This window comes from Sesamum indicum, linkage group LG8 (genome assembly GCF_026168435.1).
Source record: "Sesamum indicum cultivar Baizhima isolate 11 linkage group LG8, ASM2616843v1, whole genome shotgun sequence".
Lineage (NCBI taxonomy): Eukaryota > Viridiplantae > Streptophyta > Magnoliopsida > Lamiales > Pedaliaceae > Sesamum > Sesamum indicum.
The window spans coordinates 15782222-15808296 of NC_142664.1; the positions used below are offsets into that span (position 1 = coordinate 15782222).

General features: G+C 36.4%; 1 protein-coding gene across 1 annotated transcript; it reads right to left on the reverse strand.

Annotated features, from left to right (window-relative positions):
• LOC105179809 (dnaJ homolog subfamily C GRV2-like) lies at positions 1–26075 on the reverse strand. Its single transcript, XM_088884291.1, has 28 exons — positions 25980–26075; positions 25279–25870; positions 24861–24928; positions 24364–24548; positions 20731–23244; positions 20180–20233; positions 19904–20054; positions 17608–18040; positions 16976–17453; positions 16046–16269; positions 15824–15943; positions 15599–15734; positions 14456–14719; positions 13351–13644; positions 12174–12362; positions 11235–11318; positions 11063–11159; positions 7574–10311; positions 7402–7486; positions 6978–7045; positions 6680–6750; positions 5313–5681; positions 4691–5008; positions 4339–4529; positions 3465–3546; positions 2585–2676; positions 2296–2421; positions 1–1144 (listed from the first exon to the last, which is right to left on the reverse strand). Exons 9-12 carry the CDS (start codon positions 17348–17350, stop codon positions 15725–15727), a joined length of 729 nt encoding a protein of 242 aa, XP_088740417.1. The 5' UTR covers positions 17351–17453; positions 17608–18040; positions 19904–20054; positions 20180–20233; positions 20731–23244; positions 24364–24548; positions 24861–24928; positions 25279–25870; positions 25980–26075; the 3' UTR covers positions 1–1144; positions 2296–2421; positions 2585–2676; positions 3465–3546; positions 4339–4529; positions 4691–5008; positions 5313–5681; positions 6680–6750; positions 6978–7045; positions 7402–7486; positions 7574–10311; positions 11063–11159; positions 11235–11318; positions 12174–12362; positions 13351–13644; positions 14456–14719; positions 15599–15724.

Genomic DNA, 26075 nt, shown 5'->3' on the forward strand with positions numbered 1-26075 from the left:
ATCAAAAGTTAATTACAATTCAGGATGGAACCTTAATAAAGAGCATTAACAACAATAGCATACTCAATTTAAATTTGGCTTAAAGTACGCCATCAAGACCTAAATAAAGTTATTAATTTTGAATTTAATAAAACAGACAAATATATGCTACTGTCTAAAAGTAAAATGAGAATGATCATACTTTCAAACATGATTAAATCTACAATTATATAATTTAGCCAAGATATTTAATTTAAGGAGCGAACTCCGTTTTAATCCTACATTTTATTAAAATACGATGCTTCCATGGTGACCTAAAACATATGAAATTTTCTAATTTAAATTAAATTTAACAATTATATCAAAATAAAAAACTAATGGTAACCTGGGGCCCAAGTAAGACTGATGCAATAGTTTAAGATTTAAGATTTGACTCTTTAATTTCAATAACTATAAGTTAATTGTGGACAACACACCACCAATTTAATCAAATATGATCCTTGTATTAAATACCACTAGTGATGAGGCCATGCTTTTTGTTAAACAAACCAAATCAAGTCCAAAAGAATATTTTTAATTTTTAGATAATCGAAGCATGTACCTTAAGCACCATGAGGGTTGCTTCCAAAGTACCAATCTAAGGTCCCTCCATTGACGGCGCCTTTAAAACATTTGGTTTAAACAAAAATAAACCGAAATTGTTATGCAGAAAGGAAAGGCTACCAAGTAAGATAGAAATGAACAGCAACGCAACAAACCCAAATATGACTGCCATTTGTTTATTATTTCTTATCAAGCAAAAAAAGTCACCTCTAGACCTTACGTTTTTCTTTTTATGTCTATTCTGGACCCTGATCCAATTTACCGATCTTAACAACTATTCAACTCAAACGTTCCTCTTAAAAAAAATGACTTTAACGTTTTTTATTGGTACATGGTTATTCACCTTTGTTCCCTATTCTGAGAGCAACCAACACATCGAGAAAATAAAGTATATAATCTAATCAAATGAGCTGCATTGTAATCATAACAATCATTGAGGAACTACTACTCAAGATAAGTCAAGATAAGTATAAAAAATAGCCACAACCTTGCCACAAATAAAAAATGCTAACCTTGAATCCACCATTTGGTGCCAATACATTTCCACGAAAAGCTTCAATTCCTGTTTGGTTACATTTAAATCACTGATCTGCACCAATATAATCTTAAAACTAACGCATAGCATTAAGCAAAAGCCATGACACATCGTACTAGAACAACAAAGTATATGCAAATGGAAACAAATTAAATATAACCAAACCTTCCGTCAACCAAATAAACCAAATATTGCATTCACAGCATATGCTAATATGTTTTTTTAATTTCATGATGGTGATAGAGTGTTGTAGTGGTGATGTTAATAGTAAGGTGCTCTTCAAGTATTGGTCAGACAATGGAGGATACATTCCAGAGAAACTGGACATCAACTTGGTTTATGTTTGAGTTGCTTACTTCAAATACAAAATGTTATAGCATAAAACAGAACTCTGAATAATAAAAAATAATATCATGCCCAAAAAGAAATGCCCAAAAAGAAATACTCACCATGAGACAACAGTTTACACTATATAGTAACAAAGTTAATCTAAGTGGAATATATGCAGCAATATATCGCACATCTCCACAACTTGAGATTTGCAACAAAAATCAACAATGACTCCCCCCCCAAAAAAAAAAAATTTATTGCTATTTCCTTGAATCTCACCCAAATCCCTAATGCCTATAATGATTTCCAAATGCAAAGATCTCCTAAACACTTAAATCACACCAATTTCCTCTATAATTTGCTTTTTTTCCATAAAAAAGAGATGATTCTAAACGTGTAAACATAAAAATTCAATCTTTCCTCCCTATCTTATTTCTATGATATCAAGCAAGGAGAAGTACCACACAACTACTTCCTTTAGGTTGAATTTAAGGAGTCCACAGAATAAGTATCATTCGTCCCCTTGAAAAGCAACTACTCTTCCCCTTTCATCTTCCCCTTATTGATCTAAATAAAGCAGTAAATTTCTGTACTTACATCTTACTTTTTATTAAACATTTTATCAAACAGATACCAACTCGGAGGCCACATTTAGCTCATGCTATGTGATTGGGGAAAGAATAGGTGCAATAATATGGATATATTCTACCACAAGCAATTAAGTAAAACTAGAAGTCCACATAATTAAAGTGAAGACAAAAAGCGACTCTCTTGGAATACTAGTGGACGAGAGATCAAGCGGTATGCGAGAGAGAGAGACAGAGAGAGATAAGTAAGCGAGAACATACTTTGTCAGCTTTAATGTTGCATCTTCTCTCTTCATTTTTCTCTTTAGATTTCAAATCATCAGATGGATTAGGCTGTCATCAGATGGATTAGGTTGGTCTTAGCAACTGCAACTCAACAATGTAGTCCTATCATTGTACAAATAGCATGATGCTTACAAAGATGTACTAGAATTGGCTGCAAAAAGAGAAATGAGAAGTACACAAGATCCAAAGACTAATTTTATGCCCATCCTCACACGCCAAGCACAAAGAGGTCATGTATTTATAACATGACACCCGAACAACTTACCACAAAAGATCGCAACACATCAAATGTATGGTATGAGCTAGTAGCTGTCTCCACATCTCGTACAAGAATCTTCTTCGTCTTCAGTTCCTTGACTACAATAAGTCAATAAAAGGTGCCGTTAAATTAATCATATCCTTTAGTGGATTAAAGCTTTAAAAGACAAGTCCTTGATTGCTCAACACTCAAAAGAGTTAATATTCAAAAAGTATGCCCAAGAAAACAACAATTTAGGACACACGATGCAAAACAGCGGCATGACTAAGCATTACATTGCATGGTACTGTCCAACAGCCACATACCTAGAATTCGGCAGGACTAAGCATTACATTGCATGGTACTGTCCAACAGCCACATACCTAGATTTCTTATGGACTCTTGACTAAGCATACCTGCATGTTTCTATTTTCTAATGATCAATGGAAAATTTTATAAAATGTTAATCCAAATAACTCCCATCAAATCATCATTTTTCTAGGCATCTTATATGTCTAAATACAACAACAATGGGAAAAGTTTTTGTATTTTCTGTTTATCCACATGATTTATCCCCCCAAACAGACCATCACTAGTGCGACAAGTATTACATGATTTTGACAACATAAAGTTCGTGCTACGCTGACTCCTCTTCTAGTGTACTAATAGGAGGTGGTGTTCCTGAATCTAATAAAGCAACAAAATCAAATTGTGGGTGATGCATCACCCACAATTAACAAAACACCTATCATTGTTTAGCCTAGTTTCTAAAATTCAGTCAATGGCTAGCAAACACTTAGTCCATATAACAGATGGTGATGCATCTCATAATATTATACGACATCAACATGCTTTCCAAATATCAAAGGTGAAAATTAGACTCCAAACAAATTAACCTGACACCAACCATTTGTTTAGAGATCCAACAAGCAACACTGAGCTTTGCATCCATCCTTGCAGTGCAATGCTATGTCCACTTGCCTCTTAACCTATTGTGGAAATCAACAATAACATGGCTTAGTTGAAGAAGGCAAATTAGTCTCAGTTCTGTCAGATATCAATATCCATTCTTGCTTTGCTTTGAGAAACAAACTGCTTAAAACGCTTCTGGTCGGTCAATTGAACATCTTGAAGAACACGATTGACCTACAGTTGATAATTTGAACAACCGAATCAATCAATCTTCAGCTGCTTCTGATAAATTTGAAAAGGAAAGCAACAGTTGAGGACCAAAGCATGTTGTCCCATTGAGCTTGACAGTTGGTTTCATTAGAAAATGACAAAACCTACCATTTAATTCAATAAGACCAAAACTAGAACACAAGGCAACAGAACAAAACGAGACACATAGGGTACCAAGCCCTGACCAGCATAAGATGTTAACTCATCAGTTGTCCCCTTTCTTAAACCTTCCAATATATAGAGAAGTGAACCACGCTTAAAAAGAACATGAACAAAAGGAATGAATATAAATATTGACACATGTACCTGTAAAAAAACTACCAACACCCTTTTCAGTTAAGCCATGACCCAAACCTTCGATCATGGCTTAGTCACAATAGACTATACAAACTATTTATGTAAAAGAATTGGTTTGCAAGTACCACCACTTTTCAACCTACCTATGCAGTATTCTACGACATACTTCAAAGAAATCTTACACAAATTCATTCAAACATCACGATAACAAAGTTATAACCCTCCACCAACTTGAAAAGATACAATGGTGAGGTTCGAAATTCATATGTAATTAAATTACAAAAAAAAAATACCAGAATTACCAGGGTAAATAAATCTTCAACACGTCCTGACATAGCTTTGCCTCACCCTCGAACAATTATATGGCTGCAGGGCTCCTCCTTCCCTCGAACTGATGGTGTGAAAGAATATAGTGATATCCCACCAGCTTTTCCTTAATTGGTTCAGTTGTACAAAATTCAAATCTTTAGTACCCATCTCCAGCAATGACTGGCTGTTGACACCGCATACCATATCAAATTTAACGTTTGATTTGATGATGAGAGTTACCATGAAACTAGTAAAGCCAACAGAAAACAAAACCAATTTTCTTCAGTATATCACATGAGTTCCATTTCTTGAAAACTAAATTTTCATTGCAAGACTGGTAACAACCTGAAGTTTCAACAATTATACTCCAAGAGTGGGGGTAAGGTTACAAAATTATAGTCCAATACTAAACTGAGGCTGGAGGAGCCCACTTCAACCCCCGCAACCAACAAGAACATCGCCCAGACCACTCTCCAGCAGGATTTTTCTCACAGGAGAAGCAGGGGTTCCCAACATTAAATGGTCAAGAAAACCCAGGGATTGCTCAATCTCCAAATATAGAGGTGCTTCAGAGAGAAATTCTAACTGGTCTGGAGAACAGTTTCTCAGAGCCAACTCTGGATTCCTCAGCAGCTGAATTTGCTTTAAACATATCAAGATATTCTGCATGGGAAAGCATGGTTAATGTAAGGCAACACAAGCTTCAAATTAAGAGCTAATTGCATAATCCAGAGGAACATCTTCCTCTTCACTACGTCCATGACCTTACAAATTTCGCGAATTGACAATCATGGATTCTTTTACTAATCGATAAAATATTAAATTTGCTAGCACAACTTCATCATTAAGATGCAGATGCTATACTTCTTCCAGAAATGCACATTCACGTACAAAACTATCAATAAGTTTTAAAATTCAAACTGAATCAATAAGTTACCCTTAAACTCAGTAATCCATCGAAACATACCACATATATTCGCTTGATTTCTCAATAACGGTGCTCAAACAGTTTGTCCCACTTGGGATCCTTCGCTTCATTCTCTTGCAGCGGCTGCTTCGAAGAAGCCACTGTAGGAGTCAGAAGCAGTAGCTAAGACACCGGCGACTGCTAGGCTTCCGAAGATGAGCAAGAAGCTGATGGGCCAAACCCACTTGCCTTACTTGAGGTGGCCTCTGTGAGAAGGCTTTTCCACGAAACTATTGTCGTCTCACCAGGCCACACGCAGTTCCACCATTAACCAAAGACGACCGCATGAGGACATTGGTCTCGACCCCGAACCCGAATTGGCTCTGTCGTCTTTTGCCATTAATTCAGAGTTTTTTGTCAATCTTTCATCTACAAAGGTTATTGAAGATTTACTATGTAATTCAGCAAAAAGTCGGTCAATCCAATATTTGCATATGTAAATATGTATTTGTCAAGGATGACTAGTTTCTTATATTAAGTGATCATGTATGAGTTTGTTGTGCAACTTTAATTATTTGCATCTAAACTTAGAAAACCCAAAAAAGGGAAAGGTATCAAGGAAAAATGCGGACCAAGTATACATCATTAACATACTCTTTAAGTTACAGCACAAGATTTCTCAAATAATATAACCACAAGAGCTACATGCATGCAATATTCAAGTTGAGAGACTAATGCATCAATGCCAGAAACTATAATGCGGCCTCCCAAACCTATCTAACAATGAAAGAACATAGCTTTCCGATCATAAAAGTTCTATGCAAAAGGTTATCTCTCCGTTGCCTTAATAAAAATATATTTACGCATTGCATTCACGTTTTCCTCGCTTTAAAACTAAAGCATAGCATTCAACAAAAGCCATTTTTCCCATTCTGTCTAGGAGCAAAAGCAGTCACCCCCTTAATTTGCATTTTTCATAAAAAAGAAGGAAGATATTGAATGTGTAAACATAAAAAATCAATCTTTCCTCCCTGCCTTATTTCTATAGTATCAAATAAGGAGTACCACACAACTACTTCCTTCAGGTTGAACTAAACAAGTCCACCAAATAAGTATCATACATCCCCTTGGAAAGCAACTACACCTTCCCCTTTCATCTTCCCCTTATTGATCCAAACAAATAAGTAAATTTCTGTACAACATCTTACTTTTCGTGAAACATAAAACCAACTTGGAGGCCACATTTAACTCACACTGTGTGATGGGGAAAAGAATAATTGCAATAATATGGATATATTCTGCCACAAGCAATAAAGTAAAACTAGAAGTCCACATAATTAAGGTGAAGACAACAAGGGACTGTTCAGCAATACTAGTGGACAAGAGATCAAGCAGTATGCAAGAGAGAGAGGGAGATGAGAACATACTTTCACAGTCTTAATTTGCGTCTTCCCTCTTCATTTTTCTCTTTAGATTTCAAATCATGAGATGGATTAGGCTGTCATCAAACAAAAGTAAGCACATGAGTCTTAGCAAGTGCAAGTCAACAACACAATTCTATCATTCTACATACAGCAAGATGATTACAAAGATGTCCTAGAATGGGCTGCAAAAAGAGAAATGACAAGCACACAAGATAGATCAGAAGACTAATTTTTATGCCCATCCTCACACACCAAGCACAAAGAGGTCATGTATTTATAACATGACACCCAAACAACTTACCACAAAAAGTCTGCTATTAACTGGCTCCGCATGTCGTACAAGAATCTTCGTAATCTTCCGTTCGTGCACTACAACAAGACAATAAAAGGTGCCATTAGGAAACAAAACAATGAAAGGTGCCGTTAAGAGGAACTAATCGTATTTTTTGGTTATTCTTTGGTGGTTTAATGCTTTAAAAGACACTTGACTACTCAACAGTCAAAGTAGTTATAATATTGAAAAAGTATGGCCAAGGAAAGAGCAATTTTAGGATTCCCAATGAGAAACAGCAACAATTTACTTTTTCTGAACAATTGACAATATTTAACTTGACAAGCATTTACAAGTGGTAGTAACTTCAGAACTAACCCAACCAAATGTAAAAGAAAATTAGACATAATTGGTCCAAAAGTGCTTTTTCAGCCAAAACCAAGTGTGAACATACCTATTATCGGAGAAGCATCAGATATTGATAGCTTTCCAAAATCAAGCGGCGGTGACTTTTAATGGAATCTCGTGAATTTCCAACCCTGATATACTCAAAAGTATCCAACATTTTAAATCTTCATCTTTATAAGAAGACACCGAAAATCGGAACAAAAAACATTGGTACTTACAAAAGGCATTGATGGCAAACTGAAAGCTTTTTGTTTAACCCAAAAAATAACTGGGTGTGTCCATGCTCAGCGCACCCAACGACCTCTCGGCCATGAAGGTGATTTGAATCAATTTTCAAGGTTCAGTTTATGAGTTACAGAAGCCAATGCAGATGGCAGAGGCCATGAACTCTCCATGCTGTCAATTGAAAGATTTTCACATATGCACTCTAAGAAATAGCACAGTCGGTTTTCAAATATCATTCTTTAACATATGACATAAGCACATTTCCAGTACCGTTGATAACGACGACCACAATAGTTTCAACATTTTTACAATTACTCTTTCGGCAGCGAGCGAATTTAAGCAGTTAAGATTAACTCCACCCTCAGCATTTTGGATGAGAAAAATATTGATAACCTAACACCCATATGGACAAGAAGAAGAGTAAAGTAGTATGTGATACCTAAAGACTTCTCTTGATCCCATTAGTGAAATAATTATTAGTAACACAAATAAACAGGCACATGATAGACAACATTAAGTATAAGACATGCTATCTGTGAACTTTAGACTAAATTCCACCCAGCACAATAACACAAGAGCTGAATTTGACCCCCTATAACTTACCTTACGCTCCTTCCCATGAAATTGGGGTAACTTAACATCGACAATCCATGCAATAAGATCCTTCCCAATCACTCGAAAAAGTGCATGCATAGGAGCATTAAATTATATGTTATCAGATTCCACACACAAAAACCATTCTTGCCCTCAAGCATGTCTTGATCCAAATACAAGAATTATCCAAGTAGCAATTCTCAAATTTCCTTTCATATCACTCAAGTATATCCCCTACACTAATATGACTTAATAGTTAAAGAAGAGATAGCAATTTGAGAACAAGCACTTGTAGCACAACATTCAACACGTAGGTATCCCATTGACTTCATCAAAACCAAATGAAACAAGTCTCAACACTCTCATAAGGGTTCTCACAACGATGTCATTGTAATCACTCATAACATAAGGCGTTTAAGAATTCGGGTTTCACTCAAGTCAATACATAAAATGCCATTACCATAGGCTTGCTTGTGAATCAAATCTCCACCACGAACGAAATGCAAATTAATGCATGAATCAAAGGGTCTTTCAATAGGTTGTAATGGGGCTTAGGACAAGGTGTGGCAAAAGACAGGTCGAACTTTGGCTTATGAATTCAAAGGCACGATGCCAACCTAGTTGCTTATCCTTCCAAGCTCATTTTCGTTCAACTTAATTCAAGTGCTTTGAACAGTCAAAACTCGTGAAATTTTTACATTTCTTGCATCTCCTGCATCTTTCCTCTTTTTTTTCTTTTTTTTTCCCTTCTTTTTTCCTCCGTTTCACCATTTTTCTTCTCTTTTTTTTTTCTTTTCCTCCATCTTTTTTCTCCTTTTTTTTCCTCTGTTTCATCATTTTTCTTCTCTTTTTTTCCCATTTTCTCCTTTTTTTTTCTTTTCCTTCTTTTTTTTCCTCTCTATTTCATTACTTTTCTTCCCTTTTGTTTTATTTCAATTTCTCTTTCCATTTTTTTTCCTTTCCCTTAGGGCTAACGATGCATCCATGTATGCAGCTTGAATACATTAACTCACTTCCATGTCAACTTAAAAGCAACCAAGCCAACACCATGCCCTTGAATGGGCTCAATATCACTTCAGGAAATAACCAAAAAGGGGATAGTCAAGCTTATAACGTGGTTTAACCAAGAAAAGAAAAGCAAAGGCTCAAATGAGTTTTTCTATGGGTGAATTCAAGGTAGGCTCTGTTCAAGTCAATGGGTTTTTCCTAAGTGCCCTTATCACTTTCATACACCAATCTAACAAGAATGTGGTCTCAAAATGTATTACACAAGCAAGTTCTAGAACGGACAGACTAAGTTTGACGCCCTCAATCAAAATAAATATAGAAGCACTATTGAAATGGAAGTGCTTTGGCCCAAAAGCTCACACAAAGGGTTTTTGTGTTGATTCTTGAACATTGTTAATTTGATGCAGTCAATGGAACATAGTTAACACAATGTCCCTTTTTTTTTGGGTTTTTTTAATATGCCACAAGCATCCGTTTCTCTTACTTATCTCGACTTAAACCAAAATTCCTATTAATCTAAGGGATATCACAAGATGACAATCTGAAAATTCAGCAACTACCACAAGATAATTCACATATTTTTCTCAAGACACACTAACTTCATTAACAAGTTGGTGTTCAATAAAACTTTTCAGCCACCAAACAAAAAATTTCACGTCCCACACATCCACATTCCACACATTAATACGAATTTCAACTTTCAGATTTCCAGCAACACAACCAATTTCGCAAGAATCGTGCTACAATGACTATCCAACCACGTTCTCAAAAACCAATCACAACCACAAAGAACAACATACCTCTCCCCACAACAAGCACATGCATGATGCATTGTCCTCAATCTATGCACAGAAACCCACTCAAACAAGGGAACGAAAAGTAAAAAGGGAAGAGAACACGTTCCTGAAAATTGGGATGGTGTCAAGAACGGGGGTTGTATGGTCTGAGCTAGTAAGTGTCTCCACATCTCGTACCACGAAAGATCGCAGCACATCAAATGTATGGTCTGAGCTAGTAAGTGTCTCCACATCTCGTACCACAAAAGATCGCAGCACATCAAATGTATGGTCTGAGCTATTAACTATCTCCACATCTCGTACAAGAATCTTCTTGGTGTTCAGTTCCTTAACTACAACATGACAATAAAAGGGCCATTATGAGAAATTACTCGTATCCTTTGGTGGTCTAAAGCTTTAAAAGACAAATCCTTGACTGCTCAACACTAAACTCAAAAGAGTTATAATATAGAAAAACTATGGCCAAGAAAACAGCATTTTAGGACTCACAATGCAATACAGCAGTAATTTACTTTTACTGACCATTGCATTGCATGGTACTGTCCAACACCCGCATACCTAGAATCTCTAATGGACTCTTTGGGGCACAATTGTTGCAGGTAATACTGTTCAGCCTTCCACCCTCTCCCTTGTGCTTGCAATTGGCAAGATCTCACAAGAGAAAGCCCACAAAATAGAAGTAGTAAAGCAATATATACTTTTATTTCATTGTAATTACAGCACAAGAAAATTAATTTGATGTACTAATTGTTTTTTTTCCTATCTCCATTTCAAAGTTTCGCACATGAAAGAACTTGAGGTTGGTCTTAAAATGGATTGGACACTACATCCATGCATAAACAGATGCCAAGAAACATAATGGATTCATCTCCACCAGGTTTCTATAATCAAGTGAAAGAGTGCACTCTAACTTCCCACGATTAACAAAACACCCATCATGGTTCATAGTCGAGTTTCTAAAATTCAGCAAATGGCCAGCAAAGGCTTGGTCATATAACAAATGGTGATGCATCTCATAATATTATAGACATCAACATGCTTTCCAAATATCAAAGGTGAAAATAAGACTCCAAACAAATCAACCTGACACCACCCATTTTTTCAGAGATCCGACCAGCAACATTGAGCTTTACATCCATCCTTGCAGCTGCAATGCTATGTCCCTGCCTCTTAATCGATTCTGGAAATCAACAATTAACATGACTTAGTTGAAGAAGGCAAATTAGTCTCAGTTCTGCTGGAGATCAATATATACCTCCATTCTTGCCTCACTTTGAGAAACAAACTGCTTAAAACACTTCTGGTCAGTCAATTGAACATCTTGAAGAACATGGTTGACCTACAGTTGACAATTTCAACAACCGAATCAATCAATCTCCAGTTATTTCTAAGAAATTTAATAAGAAAAGCGACAGTTGAGGACCAAAGCATGTTTCCCAATCGAGCTATGACAGTTGGCTTCATTAGAGAATAACACAACCTACCATTCAATTCAATAAGACAAAACTAGAACACAAGGCAACAGTACAAAACGAGAACACATAGAGGACCAAACCCTGACAAGCATAAGATGTTAACTTATCAGTTTGTCCCCTTTCTTCAACCTTCTAATATATAGAGAAGTTCACTGTGCTTAAAAAGGGCATGAACAAAAGGAATGAATATAAATATGCACACAAGTACCTCTAAAAAAAGTGACTAGTATTCCCCCAAGTAGATTTAGGTATACATAAACATGAGAGATGCACAAGAAATACACCAAACTAAATGAACGGAAATATATATAAAGTTATAAACACAAGTACATTGCATGGAATGAGAGAAGGAACTCCAATAGGTACCTTGGATCATGGCTTAGTCACAGTAAACTACACAAACTATTTATGTAAAAATTCTGGCTTATAAGTATCAACACTTTTCAACCTACCAACACACTTTTCAACTACGCCATGACCCAGTATACCTTGGATCATGGCTTAGTCACATTAGACTATACAAACTATTTATGTAAAAAGATTGGCTTGCAAGTATCATCACTTTCCACCTACCTAGACATAGTTCAAAGGAATCTTACACAAATTCAATTAAACATCATGATAACAATGTTATAGCCCTCCATCAACTTGAAGAGTGACAATGGTGGGGTTCGAAATTCGCATGTAATTAAATTACAAAGAAAAAATACCAGAATTACCAGGGTAAATACATCTTCAACACGTTCAGACATAGCTTTGCCTCGAACATAATATGGCTGCAGGGCTCCTCCTTCCCTCGAACTGATGGTGTTAAAGGATATACTGATATCCCACCAGCTTTTCTTCCAATTAATTGGTTCAGTTTTACAAAATCCAAATCTTTAGTACCCATCTCCAGCAATGACTAGCTGTTGACACAACATATCATATCAATTTAATGTTAGATTTGATGATGAGAGTTACCATGAAACTACTAAATCCAACAGAAAACAAAACCAATTATCTTCGGTATATCACATGAGGTTGCATTTCTTGAAAACTAAATCTCCATTACAAGACTGGTAACAACCTTAAGTTACAACAATTATACTCCAAGAGAGGGGGTAAGGTTGCAAAATTAGACATGTTCATAACAATGGCATTCTAAGCACAAAAAAAACAAAGTAATAACCCCGGGTTTCTTTCTTCAAATATTACATATCAAAGCTGTTGTGGTTTTCTCTTAAGTATGTACACTTTCTTCATACTAAAACAAATGGACATTGGTAGCCTTCAGACATTATGCTTTATTCAGCTATTGATGGATGTTTGTGTATACTCACGCTCATAGACTAATAACAAAATAGATGTGAGATTAACACATTTTGCTCCGTTTGAACATTCATAGAGGGTGCATAATAGCTTTCATTCTTGGCACAAAACTTTTTAAATTCAAGAGAGAAACAATAAAAAATACAGTCTCGAATAAGTTTAAGCCGAGCCTCAGTCTAAACAGCTTGGGTCACTCTGCTTGACTTACTGCCCGGTTGTAGTTGACTTTGGAGGTAATATGCATGGGCACTTCAGACTTAGGTACGGTATTTATTGATGGGATGGTGCTATAGCACATATTCAATAACCAAGAAAGTACTAAAAGTTCAATTTACGATAAATTAACATTGTAAAATAAAAACAAAAATCCAACATTATCATAACTGCACCAAATAATAAGCAATAATCGAACAAAATCGACAATCATGGTTTTTTTACCAATCAATAATTTATTAAATTTGCTAGCACAGCTTCATCTTTAAGATGTACCTACTATACTTCTTCCAAAACTACACATTCATGTACAAAACTATCAATAAATTTTAAAATTCAAACTAAACGAATGAGAGAGAATGAGAGATATACCTGTTCAGTGACAGACCACTTTGAATTGAGAAACTGGCTGTAAATGTCGTACAACCTTTGCTTCTCAGCTTCTGAAACTGATGATTTAGGCATTTAGCCTTGGATGCCATGGACTCCAGAGGAGCACCCGTGATAATAGGCATATTTCCAGTTCCACTGCCATCTTCCCTGTCCAAGAGCATATGAACTGCTTCAAGTTGTGTGTCAGAAAGAAGTGCTTGAAGGTCCGCTCCACTAAAGCCTTTAGTCCTGTGAGATATAGCGTTCCAAGTTAACATTACTGGCCATTGGTAACTGCATGGAAACAGTCAAATTAGTAATCATGAAACATATGAATTATTGCAAATATTTTTCTTACTAATTATATATCATCTAGCAAGCACTGCGCCCATATAAAGAAGATTAATAAAGAAAATACACCTAGTATCTTGCAGATTACTGATCAAGAGTTACAGACTTAGATCCAATCAATCACTCACTAAGACGTCTTGCTTTTCTAAAGAAAATAAAACAAACAATGACCTGAAACTCGCAATGCTAGCAATTGAAGACAAAGGCTAGATGAAATTATAGTTCACGTAGAGATGTCAAGTTAAAAAATCATTTCCACGTCGTGATTATTGTCAGTGACCCTGTTACTTATTGCAAAGGGCCGTCATAATTATCTGGACAATAAAACTACTGAGCACGATCTCAACCATGGTTTTTCCCTTTCATTTACTTCATTTTACTTGTTCTTAGAATGGGAAGAAGCAACAGAGAAAGAAACAAACAAAATGAAGTTCATTGATCTTCAAAGGGAGAATTAGAATGACCTTTGCATTGTTCCATATTTTCAATTCATAATTTAACAATAAAACAACGGAATAAACCAAGATAAAATGAAATATAAGCCAAGGTACAATCACATTCTGAAGATGGGCAAGATGTAGTTTCAAGTGGACTTAGTTCAATTTTAAGTTAATACTTAATGCAGGGCAATCTCTTCTTCAGGCACTGCACCAGCATGACTGATTGCAGATACTGATGCAAGAAGATGAGGCAATGCTTAAGTAGCACCTAATATGTTTTTTCTTTGTCAAAATGCAAAATCTGCAGCATTTACCTCAGGGGACTCCAAGTTTGAGTTTAATCTGAATAGGAGGTCTTTTGCTAATTTATTTTTCAGCATGCTTGCAAGTTTAGGGGTTAGTAAAGCTCTAAGGGCATCAGCTGCAGCCTGATTGTTGAGTGTCGGGATCTCCTCGTCAACCAAACCACTAAGCCTTGACAAGGCATGAGATGCTTTTACAGCATGTATGTTTTTTGCTATTTGACCGCTAGTTCCAAACCATGTGCATCATATTGGAGCAACAATGGTATAAGGTACCTGAACAAACAAAAAGTGACCCTATAAAACCACAAGTTTCTAAAATGGACCTGGATTCAAACAAAATAATCCACCTGAGAAAGACCATAAAGCAGTTTGCAACAGTGGAGTGGTTTTAAAGATATAACAGGCACATGGCAGCTGATCCAGAGGCCTTCAAGTTCACAATGTTCATAAACCATAAACTTCCACAGTGCCGTAGAATAATGAAATTTTGTCTTTCAAAGAATAGTCACCATAAAGTACCTTCAACACAATAGTTCCAAGATTTTGTTCAATTTTAAAACAAAAGTTGGACTCTCTTCGCAAGCAAATTGACTCGACAAAAGGTACCAAACAAATAAACATTAACTCTATGACCCCTCAAGTTTGTAAATGGACCTCGATTCCAGTAACAGACCACAAGAGAAAACTATAACATCAAGGTACGGCAGTTTTTTGAGAAACATCAGAGTGGTTTTTGTAAGATGTAACAGTCATGTACCAGCTGATGCAGTGGCTTCAAAATTCATATTGTTCAAAAAGCTTCATGTAGAAAAAGTACATTCTGCCATTCAAAGAATAGTCACCGAAAGCATCTTCAACACTACACGAGCACAAAGAGCATTATAAATAGACCAATATGGGTAATTTCATTATTCAATATCCATATATGAGCTACGAAGAATTATATGGGCAAAAGAGTGAAAAGTAATGAACGAATAGAAGCTAAGTCACTGAGCAATATGTCACCTGGAGCCAGGCTAAGCGATAAATATAAAAGGACGGTCAAGAAATCCATAACAGAAACAGTAATGTTCTGCAAACTTCCAGAAACTAGAATCTCATGCTAGAAAACTGATGAAAGCATAATCATAACAATATAATGATCTATCTTACCACAGTACACCAGCCTTCAGAAGGGCATTTTGAATTTCAGACGAGATAGAAAGGTGAGCAATGGTCTGCAGGGCAGCATCAATAGCAGCAGGAACAAGCTCAAGTTCAGTGCAATGAACAATGTCATCAACTAATCCTGAAAATTCGAGCATCTCAGTTCTCGCACTTTCAAACTGACTCAAAACTGAAAAAGTTCGCATTATGCTAGCAACAATAGTAGCGTACGGTTCAGTGGCAGGAGTTGTTGGTTGGACCACACACATGCAACGGGAAAGGAGTGTTGCAAGAAGAGGTATTCCACCATCGCTCACAAGCTCTTCACCATTGAATGGTGAAGACTCACACCTGAAAGTTAAATATGTGGAAATAGCATAAGCAAAAGTACATTCACAAAGTACTTATCTAAAGAGGAATGATATGGAAATTAAAGGCAGATGATGAATTTACATCAACCAAACAAGCTCCGAGGATGCAACTAGAAGATGTGCTCGATCAGAGGAAAGAAAATTGTTATCATCCTTGTCCACTGTAATGGCACTTAAGAGCATAGGATATCCAGCATATTTGAATGGCATCAATACATTCCCATATCGCCTACATAGAATACACTGGCCCTTTAAGAGAAGCAACAACCTCCAAGTGTGGGGACCTTGCAATCCTTGCATGGTCACCTAAGGAAGAGGAATAAGAAAGCAGTAGATCACTAAAAAGAAAATATGAAACATGGAACTCAAATATGAAGAAATACAACCAATTAAAGAGGATTGCATTCCGGCCAAAGACATGCCTCATAAAAACCCTCATACATAGGGTTCAACTTAGGAATTTTGACAAACTTTGCTGATCATATTCCAAGAAGTTTACTGATTGCAGAATGAAATATTAGATGGAGGCAACAAAACCAAATGGAAACATATGTAAGTAGACCAAACCTCATAGGAAAGCCCTATGATTTACATTTTCACTCTTCCGCAAAAGCCACTTAAATTTATATATTTAAATTTATTTCTTGGTCCACACCTTAGATTGAGGTAGTATCATATCTAAGAATTAAATATATATATATATGGTCCCGTGTCCTTCCTAGTTCCAAGATATATTTAAAACCAATACTGATATCCATTTATATGTGTAAAAAAGCATTTGGCTCATCTTGACAGCATAAATACCTTTAGAGCACTTTCTACCAGTCAAATAAACAGCTTAATTGTGAAAACGGCGTCTAAACAAGTCGACTAATTCATTTGAAATAAGATCTGGCAGCTTATAAGATCCCTTGTCTATATGTTCTTTTTTTTTTCTCAAGCTTAATCATATAGTCTCCGTTTTTTATGAGTAACGACAGATCCTCACACAGGATCAAGGAATTTGGCATACCTGCAAGCACTCATAAGCTTTCTGCACTGCCAGAAACTTCTCCCTCCCTTCAGGATTTTTGTTTGGATGATACTTCATTGCAAGTTTCCTATACTGTCTCTTGAGCTTTTCCTCATCAATATACTCAATCTGCTTTGATATATTAGGTATCTCCTCAACTGACTCAAAACTTGGTTTCTTAGGGGCGTCGTCTCTGGATACTTCATCAATGGAAATCTCTAGTATCTTGCAAGCTTCTTCTTCAGAAAGGTCCATTGGCCTTCGAGTTAACTCTTCTCTCACATTGCAAAAACTCAACATGTTCAACAATAGCCAATTAGGAAATCTAATTTCATCACATAAGTTTCGAGTAATAACGATGACACCACATTTCATCTTTCAGCTCTGGATATGTCACTGGTGGCATTGGAGCATAGTCATATAAGGAATGACAATGCTGTGACAATTTCTGAGGGAAATCACCAAGATGCTGAAGAACCTAATCAAATAAAACTGAGAGTTAAATGCAGCACTTATTTGCATTGAGGATGACTCAACTACCACCATGTTTTAGAATGTAAGTACTAAATGTTAAGAAAAGATGCTTGGGGTGAAAGACAAGTAGCAAACTCCAGTTGCAGATTCAGGGCTACCTGACAGATCAGATTTTCTGCTCGCATCTTGTGTATCCAAATAATCTCAGGAGTGTCTGAATCAGAAACCATTGCTGCGGCAAAAGCAACTGGGCCGCTACATTCCAGTACATAAAGCAATGACTCAGGTAAGAGGCCGCCCAAAACACTTCGTTTCGCCAAAGGTAGAGAAGAGGAAATTGCAGCTTCCTCACCACCATGAAAAGCTTGATAAACATGAGTCACTGAGAAGAGTTGGGCAATTGAAAGAAGATCAGAACCAGGGTAAGCCAGTGCAAACTAAAATGCGCCTGTACTGTATAATTGGATCATTGCTTTTGGGTTCCTAGTAACTATAGCTTTCAGCAGAGCAGCAGCAGCATCAACAATAGTCGGTTCACCAGAAACAATGTGCATATTGATGGAGCCACCATCCAGCCACTGCCTAGTTCAGCTTAAAACCAAAAGAACAAATAACGAAAACATCTCAAACCTCTGTGGAAGGCAAAGAAAGGAACAAAAGTTACCCCACATCCAAAGTGAAAGTGTTATAATACAATTACCATCACAAGAGAATATGAAAAGTTGCATCTTTAAAACACCAGGAGTTTAAGGATACAAGTACACACGGATATCCTAAGTGCATATTACATGGAAACTATATCTTAGTTTAAAGAGGTGCAACAGTTCCAGTGACCCTTCTACAATTGTTTGCTCAATCAGTCTCCAATGTGCATCTCATGTGACGATAAGTACCAGACAACTGACTCCCATTTTAAATGGCTTGCAAGGCAACCGGTTTATTGTAGGATAAAGCTCTGATCCTATTTTACTCTATGTTCCACACATCAATCTTTTATGTACCAAGCTCATAACCAAAGGAATGCTTTAAGGGCCCAGAACACGCCCGTTTTAGGAACATTGTAAAACAAGCATACCCAACTATAGGTAGGTGTATCAAGTAAAGACTCCTTCCATGTCATTATTTGTCCCTTTGGCGCAGGAAAAACAGAAATTTCTCTACCATAGATATCCTATTTAAATAACAAAGTAAATAAGAAAGAACCTCGTTCAGTAACTAATTTATAATATATTTAGTCTAAGAAATGTAGATGATCTAAGAGCGAAAAAAATTCTTCGTTATCACAGTAGAAATTACTTTATTTCATATTCTGTGGCGAAACACTGCAACATAATGATCATGATCATAGTCTGTAGGCCAGTAATTAGTCTCTATAGAAACTAGATACTAATTCAACTCCACCAGTTCAGCAGTAGTTTGATATATAAACAAAACTTCAGTGCTATTGAAGATCCCCAAGATCCGCAAAGAGCTAGAGTAGTTCAATACAAGTCAGCAGACATGATGGAAACAGGAAGCACAGAGTTCATGGTGATCCTGATTGGCATCACGGTACCATTCTGGATAATACGCACAAAAGGATACCAATTCAAGGCCTAAACCCAATGAACTCCAATTCTCAAATTGAACAGCCTGCTTAATTATTTCAAAGTTTCAGATCTAGATCTATTAACAAGTTGCATATTTCAGAGACCAAATACAATAGAAGGGTTTTTGGGGTAGCTGATCATAAACCAATCTTGACTAGCATAATCATTCATGATACATGTACTCACAGAGCTTCACAACTCAGTAAATTACCAAATGAAACAATACTTGAGCACGGGCTCATCACTTTCAATCTTACCCAAACTGACTAAAAAAAGGAATATCACCAATAACGTCTACATAAGACCAAACTGTATAGAATATCCTAAATGTAGCATCAAACATCCCATCTCACAACGGACCAGAGCATTGTCCAAATATTTAGATGCAAAAATCCCAGAGATTGCAATTGCATGCTCATGTACATAAGTTCAACAATTTACATAGCAACAGGCATATCATAATTCGAGAAAGGAATAGTAAAAGAATACGGAGACAGTATGTCCACTGTTGTAGACAATTTTAGTATATTGCCATTATTGCACTCAAAAAATCAAAACCATCAAGCATCCTCTAAAATGCTCTGATACTTTGACTTAGAGATATCCACCAAATTACCTTCATTTAGCTCCAACTAACATGCATCATTCTACAGCGCGACACATTCCAATTGTGATCAAAAGTCATATATTACATAAATGAAGCAATTATTTGCATATATTTCAATTTTAAATAATAATTATTATCTTACTAGGTTTTTGCACAGGGGCATAACAAGAAAAGGAATGCCGGTAAAATACTAAATTTCCAAGAGACCATTTCTGCGTGATACCAGAAGAGGATCACACATAAGAAAAGAAAACAAACCTAGAACATAAGGAGACTGCAAGATCATATGATAACTGGAAGCGAGACACCATTGGAGGACACCTAATAGCTGCACTATGTATTGCAGCTTCTCTTGCAACAATCGACGATTCAGTATTAGCCATATCAGCAACATCTCCACAATAATATCCTAAAACAATAATAAGATCGAATAAACAGAATAAGCACTTTAATTTCAGATATTGATATTAAATAACTTCTCTAGATAGATCAACATAAATATCGGTAGGAATTAAGCCAGTACAAGTGACTTACCAGGACTGAACCTCGAGTGATAAGCTCTTGGGAAGTGACAACAAATTCTCGAGCCTTTTGCACCAGTAGTCAAGAAAAACATTGATTTAAGAGAATGACTTACAATGCAATCAAAGATTAAATCACTAAAGATGCAGAACAACAAAAAGTAACACAGACCTAATATTAACAAATGATGGTATCAAATTATATCTGTTGATTCTCAATGGATAAGAAAATCCCTAGCGGAATGCTAAGTCCTCAAAGGTACCTAAAAGATTTTTACAGTACTTATGTTCCATATATTCTTCTCATGATGTAATCTTTTTTTCATTTAAAACACCTTGTTGTGAGCTAATAACTCAATACCACCCAATATCTATTGTCCAGTATGGACTTGAATTTTACTCCTTCAACACTTCAAGAGCATAAAAACATAAATGCAGGAGAGCACTAACACACCTAGCCCCTCAAAAGAATAGCTCGCACTACCAATGAACTAATGAATGGGTTCTGCATAAGAGTGTAGGGGACAAATGATAAAGATGATATGATAGCATATAAATAGTCACCTGCACCACGGAACACCAGCACTAAGAAGCACATCCAGGGACATCATCTGGTGTTCTCACCAAGTGTAGCAAATGTAACTGAAAGATATCTGATGAACTTCATTAAAGAGTTTAACAGAAGATGGAACACAAAAAAGGAATCTGATTTTATTATCAATTATTAGTTAACAATGATTCCCAACCTCACATACCTGGATAAACCGCATTCATGGGCCAGTATAGATTAGAAGTGAAAAATTTATAATACTTGTCTATATGCACCATGGTAGACTTCTTTAACTCTTACATGCAAGCACATACATTTTCCTTTTAAGGGGCGGTCATGTAAGATGCACTACTGCTATATACTGAACTTGCACCCTCACCCTGCTGGGATGGCAATCTAAAGGGAATAATTCATTAAAGATTAAAGAAAACTATAATAATATAGAATTTAAATATTGTTACAATAAATACAAGGCCAGAATCTATCTCCTCCTCCTCCCAACCAAAAATAGTAGTCACATAAGAAAAGGCATGCCAAAGTAGAGGATTTTACACACAAAAATTTTCAGCACTCAGAAATGTGACAATTTTTTAATAAATCAATAAAGAAAAGAAAGGACTGCCGCAATGTCATTAAAGTTATTGCCTCCAACAGAATGAAATACTATGTGCACATAATCTCAAAACACAAACGCCGCAATACATTATGCAAATGCTAACTTATCATAACGAGGGTAAGAGGCCAATCACATCACAACACTTCGTTTTGCCAAGTATAGAGGAGGACAATCAAGCTTCCACAAAATCTATGGATTTCAAAGTGTTATCATCCTCGATGCTAGGACAATACCCTTTTATCTCCTCACATCTACCTAGTCGGGACGGATTTCGCTTTTCTTTCTTTTCTTTGGCCACTAATGAATTTTTTTTCTTTTTTCTTCCCCTTTTGCTGTAGTCACGGCTTTTATTTTCTTTTTTCTTCCTTTGTTTTTGCCCGCGACTTGTGTTCTTTAGGCCGTTTTCCGGTCTTTTGACGCGAATGACAACACTTGTGGTGAAGGCACCCGGTTACTCAACCAAAAAACGTCGCATTCTGGCCTTTTGACGCGAATGACAACACTTGTGGTGAAGGCACCCGGTTACTCAACCAAAAGACGTTTTACCTAAAGTGCTTTGCATACTCATAGCTCCGGCCACCGTTTTACGTGAATAACAACATTTGTGATGAAGTTACCCAGTTACTAAGTGACCTAAACCAGCGGAGTAGATGTAATTTCCTTTTTCTTACTTTCCTTTCTTTCTTTCTTTCTTTTTTTCCGGAAGGGGAAGGGCCTTTGAATTTTTCAAAATGGATGCATGTCCCATGTTAGGGATATAAGGATCAATCGGGTAGAGTTTTAGCAAACAAATATGATCTCACAAGAATCCTAAGATTTAGTAGAAGCAAAGATATTCCAACTCTCTTTCAAATAAATTCCAAAAGCATGAAATTATGCCTCAACGACTCCACAGATAATCAAAGCAACAATCACATAACGCTAGTGCACATTCATGTCTCAATCTTATGACTTCCTAAATCACATTTATTTGTCAAATTACTAAAAAATAATATAAACGGAAGTAGTTTGATAGTAACTGGCAAAAGAAAACAAAACAAAAGTAGTTTGATAGGATAACAAAAGATGAACAAAAATTTTAAAAAAAGTTACCCTCTGGTTCCTATGTGTTAATTAACACTACATATATGTCATGGAATTCTTTACTTTTGAAATGGTTTTATCTCATTTGGAAGGTGAATTGGGCTGTTCAAATCAAAATTAGAATATGAGAAGTTTCATGTAATTTCAATTGAACCAAGAGTCTAATCCTAAAATGCTAAACAATTACAGACATCCCGACAACAAAATGTCTCACAGAGCTTGATATACCACAAAGAACACAATACATGTCGTTTACTTGAATGAGATAACATAAAAGCACAACCAAATTAAACAAGATGAGAAACACCCACACCACAGTAGTAAAGTAATTGAAAACCACTAAAAAAACATCCAACACTATTTATCAAAGGAACAAACTTGCCATAGATAAAAAGAAAATCACAACCCCATAATGTAGATGATAAATATCAAGAACTCAAGATAACAATGCAAACATATAAAGGAATGCTTGATGGATGAAATGAAGAGCGAAAGCCAAGAAAATGATCAACTTTTTACCACCATTATCACTTTGCAAAGACTTTCTAGTTTCTGTGTCATTGTTTTCAAAGACCGTTTTGCCACCTCATACACCTTCCATTCGCGTCCAGCATGCATGAAGACATAAGACAAACAGATAATTTTGAAATTCCACAACCAAACTGCATGTTCACAAGAGGAATTAGTGTACTGTACATCATTCGCCATTGTTGGATAAATAAATTACAAATAGAACTTACGTCTAAAGTCTTCAAGAATCCTCAAGCTCTACCGCCTTCTTGGACCATTCCTCCGAACCTTCCTTAAACGAGTGTACAAGCTTGGTTACCTATGTGGTCCAGAAACATTTTAACACAAAGACGTTGATAAATGCATTAGATGTGGCAAATGTCTACACACACACACATATATATATGAACAACCAATGCATTGCTTAAAAAGATAAGTAGTTGTTAAGACGAAGCCTTAACCAACCATCAATCATGAACTTATAAGGGCATCATACAACTAAGAACAACATGAATCATTACATACACACAAACATAGCCAAAAGTGACACTCTTATAAACAAGACCGTCGTGCTTTGTTATGTTGATCGCCAGCATGGTAAGTCCTCAAAGGTACCTAAAAGATTTTGACAATAATTATGTTCCATTTATTCTCCTCCCAATGTCATTGTGCTACTAGTGCTTAACTTAATACCACCCAATTACTCCCAAATATTATACTCCTTCAACCCTTGAACAACATTAAAAAGATAAACGTAGGACGAGGACCAGCCCACCCATCCACTCAAAAGAATAGCTAGCACTACCAATGAACTAATGAATCAGTTCGCATAAGCTTCAGATCTATTAACAAGTTGCATATTTTTGAGAACAAGTACAATAAAAGTGTTTTGGGGGTAGCTGATCATAATTCAATCTTGAGTAGCATAATCATTCATGATCATGTACTCACAAAGCTCCACAACTCAGTAAATTACCAAATGAAACAATATTTGAGCAGAAGCTCATCAGCTTCAATATTACCCAAACTGACTAAATACAGGAATATCTCGAATAACGTCTACATAAGACCAAACTGTACAGGAAATCCTAATTTGAGGATTGTTCAAACAGCAGAAACACCCTCTCACTCACAATATGGTATTAGAAGATGAATGCATTCAACTTGGAAAGGAGACTGAACTATTCGTGGTAATAACCAACAATGATAAACTGTGAAGGCCCTTAAAACCATCAGAAATTGAAGCTGGTTCTTGAATTAGAAGATAAAGAGGGATGAAAATTGGATTTGGACAGGTCAAGGAAACCAAACATCATAAAAGAAAAAGTGGCTTCCATTAAAACTTCATGTAATAGAATTCATCATTCACAAAAAGAACTAGCATGGTTCTGAAAATTAATTGTTACAAGTCATAAGAAAAGCGGAAATCTCTGCTCACCAGATGCATACGAGATTATTTGCCTTCTCAATGGTGAAATATAATGAGCCCCTTGGAATGCAGCAGCGCGCGGTACATTGAGTGGTCTGAAATCAACGGAATATGCCTTCTGAAGCCATCCAGAATTGCCATCTTGTCAAGTTTTCAGGTCTCCTGCCTGATTTATATCCTCTTAACAATGACACCTAAGCAACCATGGAACACTCATGATTTAGATAAATGTTCATGTCTTACAAATTGTCACATCTTAAGAGCTGGAATAAAAAAGGAAGATTACGGGAAAATTATACAGACATGTACCCTCAGGTTTGGGTATTACGGATTAAACGAAAAAAAGAAAAAAAAAAAAAAGAGGGAAAGGCCTATGAAGCATGATAATAAAGATCTATGAAGCACTTTATTCTCCACAACACACCTAAATGAAAACCACAAACAAGATAATCTGTGAACATTACAGGTTTCATCACAGAGGGAGACAGCTGCAGAATTGTGCTTACCCTAGTATTTCTTTGTTAATGTCTCTGGCATTGTACCTTGTATATCCAAAACCAGTGTAATCCCAAACCTAGAAGAAGACATTCATCAAATTCGGATGTAAACTGTTCCAACAATCCTTAGCAACATTTTTCTAATTTTAAGTAGAAGAAAATTACTGACCATATGATATTATAATAGAGCAAATTAAACACATTAGGATTGTCAAAGCAAAAATTAAATGAAAGAAGCACTAGAAAGCAAGATAAAGATGACATGTAAGATGGAGGGAGAAAGTATTTGCAAGCAAGGAAGTGAGAGCAAACTTAGGACATCAACAGAGAGTATTCCAGTATTCCTTCTTTATCTATCAATATATGAACAATGAGAAAATATTGGGCCAAGAAGGATTGTTCAAACAGCAGTAACATTTCGCAATACCATAATTTGAGGCCTCCTTCTCGCTCTGTCTCTCCCCCCTGCTTTTCTTGGTTTTCTTTACTCTGTTTTTTGGGTGAGAAATGAACACAAGAAAAAAGAAATGAAGGTGAGAGGGTTTCACCATGTGAGTGTGGGTGGGGTTTGATGATGGGGAGAAAACGGTGGTTTAAAGGTTTTTTCCAGCGGGGTTTTCCTTTCTTGGATTTGTACCCACATCCTCAGCTGCTTCTCCCGCGGGTGCTGCCGTACCATCACATTCGAACCCTTGAGTCGGCCATACCACCATGAACTTCACCTGCTTTCTTTAAACTTTTTCCTCAAAGAAGTGAACAGAGGAAAAGGGAAATGGTTTGATGGTGGGGTTGGGTGAGGGTATTTTGGCGGTGGGAGGACTGAACAGCGGCGTCTCTCCTTCGCGGCTTTGGCTTTCTTGGAGGGAGAAACTGAGGGGTATTGTTTGAGGTGTGAGAATAAGAATTGCAAGAGGTGTGACGGCCTTCCTCGTACCTGCAACATCACCCACTTGCCTCATCTGCTTCTCCACATTCAGCAACATGTCAATTTTCGTTTCCAAATCTCCGCCTCCATATTCCTACAAAATTAAACCAAAACATTCGATAAATCACAGCATGAGATATAAAATGGGTAAGCCAACAATAGCGTATAAGCTAATTGGAAATCAGGAACACGCATTTGCTTACCATTTCGATCGAATAGATACGACCAATTGGGGAATTTTTCGTGCAATCGATGAAAAACAAAACCCTAGAGAGAGAGAGAGAAAGAGGAGAGAGTTG

Bases quoted from the DNA above. Each gene is read 5' to 3' on its own strand.
- LOC105179809 (XM_088884291.1), bottom strand. From the start codon at position 17,350: ATGAAATGTGGTGTCATCGTTATTACTCGAAACTTATGTGATGAAATT. The intron at 16,270-16,975 runs GTATGCCAAATT...CCTCTTCCTTAG, and splicing joins AAGCTTATGAGTGCTTGCAG to GTGACCATGCAAGGATTGCA. The intron at 15,944-16,045 runs GTAAATTCATCA...TTTAACTTTCAG, and splicing joins TCGGAGCTTGTTTGGTTGAT to GTGTGAGTCTTCACCATTCA.